At 45.9% G+C, this 6122-nt stretch overlaps 1 protein-coding gene across 1 annotated transcript; it reads right to left on the reverse strand.

The window, feature by feature from the left end:
* Positions 1-1456: 1456 nt before the first annotated feature.
* Positions 1457-5879, reverse strand: LOC121582960 (RNA-binding protein MEX3B). The gene is made up of 2 exons (XM_041899146.2): positions 5246-5879; positions 1457-4334 (listed from the first exon to the last, which is right to left on the reverse strand). Exons 1-2 carry the CDS (start codon positions 5475-5477, stop codon positions 2914-2916), a joined length of 1653 nt encoding a protein of 550 aa, XP_041755080.2. The 5' UTR covers positions 5478-5879; the 3' UTR covers positions 1457-2913.
* Between the last annotated feature and the right edge of the window lie 243 nt (positions 5880-6122).

Raw genomic sequence — 6122 nt, forward strand, 5'->3', positions numbered from 1 at the left:
CAGCCGAGCATGCGTTCCAACGTCAGTCTTTCCAACATGAGCCCATGGGTATAGGGTGAAGTTGGGTGAAGTTGCCCCTGGATGCTGATTTTGGGTCAGTTTTGCCTTTCTCCCATTAATGGTAAAGGTTAGGATTGGAGGAAGAGAAGCTGATCCAAGATCAGCATCTAGGGGAAACTTCACCCTGGAGCCGAACACATGACACGGGACCAGGAAGAGGATGAAGAGGGGGGAGGAAAAAGAAAGCAAACTGCTACAGAAGTACTGTGTCACTGTCTCACTTCTTCTCTTGCCCTTTCAACAGTCTCATACTAGTTTTCTCATGTTGTGCAGTTTTACACCAGTCACTTTGCCTTGTTGAATCCATTGTCAACAACAGCACAGGTCTGCCTATACGAAACATACTCTTATGCTATTCTGGTCTACCTATACAAAACATACTCTTATGTTATACTGGTCTACCTATACGAAACATACTCCTATGTTATACTGGTCTACCTATACGAAACATACTCTTTATGTTAAACATCCTTATACTCAATAATGGGTACAAACATGTTTTCTCTAATCAAAGAAAATACATCACAAACTAAAATTAGCTTCAAGACTGACGTGTTTGACAAAGGAGACCTAGAAGGAGCCATAGATGTTGATCTAGTAGTGACTTCATTTGTACCAGAATAGGTCACATATAGTAACATTTCTAATTAGCAATAGTACAGCGCAGTCAGGCCTCTTTCTCTCCTGTCTTCCTCCTCTCTCTCTCTTTCCCTCCACCTTCAAGAGAAATAATTAGGCCAAAGCTAATAATGTTGGTCCCTCCAACACTCTGGCTGACTTCATTAGGGAAGAGAGAGGGGTCAAATGTGCAGAAACCCATTCAACTGAAACAGTGCGGAGGACTCTTCACTTTCTCACTGTATCTTGCACAGTCTGTTTCAGCTAAACAATATGGTCATTAGCATAGCAAATGCCTTTATGCAAAGTGATTTAAGGTATCTGTGTGTGTGCTCAGTGTGAGACCCATGCAGACATTGATTGAGCACTGGGGCCTGTTCAGGAGGATGTAGTTTTATAGAACGTTCAGATAGATATCTGTAAGGTAGAGGGTTTGCAATCAGGTTCACTGTTATTATGGATCAGTATTTCACTTCTCTTCTTTGCATTTGACTGTTTTGTATTCCATTATGTTTGTACTGTGTGCTATGTCCTGCCTCCTTTTTAAGCAAATGATCAAATGAATTTTAACCCATGGTGAGATAATAAAGTTAATCAAATCAGCTATTTGTTTATTATTTTCTGTCTGCAATGCTCTAAACATTTCACCTCCCTGAATACGGCTGGTGTTGGCAGCCCCATGCTCCAACAAACTGAACCATCAGAAAAGTAGGACATTAAGATAGATCTAAATGACAAGTAATTCATGATATAAACAAGACATGAAGCAGACAACTCATGAATGTACCATTTTTTTTTATTGGACTTATATAGAAATACTTAAAAATAAAAGAAAAATAGCACCGTTACTTAAGTTTTACTTTATCATGTAGAACTGTCAGAAAAATAAAACTCTCGATACATTTTCAAATCTTGTCTCTGCAAATATAACATTAGTATTTGACCGTGAGGTTAAAGGCCCTTTATCATAAAATAAAATATACTTTGTTCTTAAACTTTGCTCAATAAAGTACATTTACACTCAAGTAACAGCACCTACATATACATAAACAAGTGGTAAACAAATGTATTAAAATAGAAATATTAAAACTATAGTGGTGCAACAGAAGTCTGTAAGTCCCACTGGAATCTAATTCATACAAATTTTTAGAAAGCATAAACGTTTTTTTTGTCCTTTTTTGTTTTACTTACTAAGTTTTATACATTTCAACGTTTCGTAATAATATAGAATAAAATATGCTTTATATTACTGAATAGAAAATATGCTGGGTGAAGCGATTTAAAAGACATTTTTTGCTGAACATATAAAAACTCCATCCCAACAGAATACTGTCAAATGTAAATACACATCCTTGTGGTTCTTGTATTTCCTCCCACAGTCTGTGTGATATTAAAATAATACAGTGATCATTGCCATAAGGTCATACAAAAAAATAAACAATATTTGAACCCAGCTACAAAAAAAGTTCACTGAACTTAAATAAAAATATTTGTAAACATCTTTGCAATACGAAATATAATCTTTCAAGTCAAAAAAGAATAACATACTTCAATCTGTATTAACGTAATTAATATTACAACTTTTTCATCGATGTGTGGAATATTTCCCCCATTCTATACATATATAAGCAGGATATGTTGTTGTACTCCCTCACATGGTTGGCTGACCTTAAACTGCAGTATCTTCACCTTACAAGAATTGAAGAAGTCAATAGTCCTGTCCTGACAAACTCCTCTCCTTCTCCTCACCGTGTCTCCCTCTTACATTGGATCTGTGAAACTGGAAGGCTTTTCTCTGCTTAACAGTCTGACGAAACGACTCTTAAGTACCTCAGTCCAAGACCTTTCTCCCCTTCTCCTAACTTCATAAATGTTGTGTACAATTCATTACTACGACTACTGATTACTATGCTGGAGTATTTGAAACATGCATTTGTAGATGTTGAAAATATCCTTCTCCCTCAAGCTACAGTACGTTATAAACAATTACGACGGAGCCCTGATGAGGGTTGTCTGTCCCCTTTTTTGGATACTGCAGCTTTCCTATACATACATATGTATATACACAAACATATATCCCCATACATTACGGTATAGGATCCTTTCAAGCAGAACAAGAGTCTTGTTTTAGTTGTGGTTGTTGCTATCGTAGTCATCTTGGTTATATTGTCAGTCAAGAAAGACTTGGTCATCTTGGTAATAACATCATAGTCAGAGAGTCATAGAGACAACGTCTTATGAAAATATACGTATGGCCTGAGTGACCCCAGTGTGGCACACGGGGCATTTGGGTTCACTCCTCTGGCAGATGCGGTTGGCACACTCCATACAGAAGAGGTTGTGGCCACAGGGCACCAGAGCTGCAATTACTTCGCTCTCGAAGCACAAGGAGCAGTCGCGACTGCCCTTCCGGCTGGTGGAGGAGGAAGAGGATGAAGAGGAGGCTGAGGAGTCGCAGGGCACCCCGGGGAGGTGGGGCCCGGGCAGGGAGGCCATGCCGTTGGAGCTGGGGTACCCGGTGAAGCCCAGGGGGCCTCCTTCCGGGTCGCTGCGGACTCTCCGGGCCAGGGGGTGATCGGTGGGGCCTCCGGCGTGGTTGTTGTGGAGGGGTGGGGACAAGCGAGGCTGGGGGGTAGAGCCGCCGTTCATCCTCCTCTGGCTCGTCGCCATCCCGTTGGCGTTCGTGGAAGCATTGGCTGATGGGTAGATAGCGGAGGAGGTGGAGGTAGGGGAGCTGGAGGAGGAGGAGGAGGGAGTCATCCCCCGCTCGTACTGGGACCAGAGGAGGCCGGGCAGGGCCGGCGTGGGGTTGAACCCGGGCGAGGTGTCGCCGAAGGTCATGTCAGTGCAGTCGGGCGAGATGACGTCGCCACCATAGACAAAGCCATTCCCGTTGGTGTTGATGTTCAGGTTGTTGTTGTTGTTGTTGCCGTTGGTGGCGGTGTAGCTGAGTGCCGGGGAGGGGGGGCTGTAGTCCGCCATACGCGAGCCGCTGTTGGTGCCAAAGTAGGAATCTGTGGACGCGCTGCCCAGGGAGGATGATGAGTCGTTGCGGTAGTTGGAGAAAGGTTTGCGTCCAGACGTCGGGGCGACGCTCTGCGGGTTACTGGGCTTGGACCACAGGGTGGGGTGGCCATGGATGTCAAACCCGACGTCCGTGCCGTTGGCATGGAAGTCGTTCTCGTCCTGGAGCTCAATGAGGCCACCAGTCCGCATGGTGATGTGGGCCTCTATCTCCTCCCGAGCGCGGTCCACGTTCTCAGGCATGCCCGTCACCTCAAACACGGGCTCCTTGTCCCGGCTGGGAGTCACTATGTAGGTGTGGGTTGTCTGCTGGATACGCTTGATGGTGGCCCCCTTGGGACCCACGACCAGCCCAACCACCCTGTAAGGAACGCGGACTTGGATGGTGGTCTGACCCGGTAGGTTGGGGGGTCCAGGGGCCGGGGTACCACCTCCCGTCGTCCCGTTGATGCTTGTGTTCTTGTTCCGGGAGGCCCGGATCATGGAGAAGTGCTCGGCCGCAGAGATGATCTCTCTCCTGGCCATAGCGACGTCCTCCCTCCTCCCTGTCACCACGAACACCGGCTCCTCGCCACGCACGGGCGTCTTGATGTAGGTGTTGGTCTTGGCTCGTAGCGCTTTGATTTTGCATCCTGTGGTTACACAGGAAAGGGTGACAGTAAGTGCATGTCAAAATGTTTGAGAAGGTCAAAAAACATAATTTCATCATGGGTGGAAATGTGGTCTATGTGCTGCTTGAAACAGCTGTGACGTGTGAGTTTGTGTTTTTATTCTCAGCTAGTTCAGAGAGGCAAGAAAAACAATTCACCCTATATTATCCGGGATAAATTCAAACCACATGCTCTAGGACTATCATGCCCCTATGCCAGATGAGGTCAAAAATAGCACAAGTAAAGAGGGGGGGTGCAGAATCCATGATTTCCCCTTAGCACAGCAACAACATATGATAGGAGCAATACCCAGGAAACATCCACTAACTGTCATGATCCATTTCATTTCACGGGGGTTATACGAACATAGATAAGTCTACTTTATTGATTCAATTTCCGGCCATTTATGCATAAAGTTATATTCCAACGGTCTCCGGCTGTAACCATTTCATCATTGGAAAAAATGGGGAACAGTTGAGGAAAGCAGCCGAGGAATGAAAAATCACTGGCGTCGTGGGCTGATGCAAAAGCCTATCTAGGACAAGATCGCTATAACATGACAAAAGGAGTGGATCCCTTGTGGATATATACCACTCCCCCGTCAGAGCTCTGCCTGTCTATATGTATGAGCGCTACGGTAGCAGCCAAACTATTCCTCCGCTTGCCTTTGTTTTGCCGTGGACAACAACTGGCATATTGCAGTGGAAGGGAGGGGGAAACCCAGATTCTGCATGTATGTGTAACAGCAAACTAACGCCCAGACTATGCTAACCTACAGTCAGTCAGTGAAAGATTGTAGCCACTGACTCTGGCCAGCTGCGGGCTATAGTTGCAAGATTGCATCCTAACAAAGAAACAGCGAAAATGAAAAGCAAATACAGTAACCTACTCACCTTGTCTACCGACAATTTCAGCTACATGCTCCGAACTAGGCACAGGGACACATTCGGTCATGTTGACACTCTTTTTCCGGCTAGACTCGTTGTCATATAGCCCGTTCTCGTCGTTGTCCAAGCCGAGCAAGGAGAGCTGGTCCAGGGCTAACTGCAGGGCTCTCTGGTCGTCCAGGGCGTTCTCCTGGTTGCTCCCATTCCTCTCCATCTCGGCGAACAGCGAGCTAGGCATCTTTTCGTTTTTGCAGTCTGGAGCACTGAGCGCGAACAAAGAAGGGAAAACACGGAAGCTGGGTTGGAAAAGGAGTGATGATGGGAAAAATGGGGCACTCGACCGGTTTCAAGCCAATGGTGCAAATCAGTGCGGTTTTCTCTTTCTCCTCTCGCAGTTACAAAACCAGTGCAAGCAATCCGCCCTACCCCAAATGGACCTATTTTCTTGTTGTTGAGCCCGACTCCCGAAATGCGTCTTGTGGAGGGCACATGAATGCCTATTCCAGAGTTGTAGGTTGGCTTGGCTTGAACGCCGGCGGTGGTAATATTCCTTCAAAGAGCCCCTCCCGACTGGACTCACACACTCAGCTCTTTTCTGTTTCTGTCTGACTTGCTGCAGAGCCAGACAGCACTACTGGGGATATGTGCGAATGACGTCACCCACCAGGGCAGGGTCGAGTGCGGCGCAGCTTGGGGAAATGTGCATAGCCGGAACCGATTGGACAGGCGCGGTGGAATGGGAGGTCACAGAAGCGCTTCCCCAGTCCCTGAAATAAATAGCCTACACTCCCTCCTTTGTTGTCTCTCTACATCAAATTTGCAGTCTCTTTTGATAAGAAAATAAATGCCTTTATATTCCGACTTCCTCATGATAACTTGAGGA

The sequence above is a fragment of the Coregonus clupeaformis genome, unplaced genomic scaffold (assembly GCF_020615455.1).
Source record: "Coregonus clupeaformis isolate EN_2021a unplaced genomic scaffold, ASM2061545v1 scaf2549, whole genome shotgun sequence".
NCBI lineage: Eukaryota > Metazoa > Chordata > Actinopteri > Salmoniformes > Salmonidae > Coregonus > Coregonus clupeaformis.

Bases quoted from the DNA above. Each gene is read 5' to 3' on its own strand.
- LOC121582960 (XM_041899146.2), bottom strand. From the start codon at position 5,477: ATGCCTAGCTCGCTGTTCGCCGAGATGGAGAGGAATGGGAGCAACCAG. The intron at 4,335-5,245 runs GTGAGTAGGTTA...GTGTAACCACAG, and splicing joins TGAAATTGTCGGTAGACAAG to GATGCAAAATCAAAGCGCTA.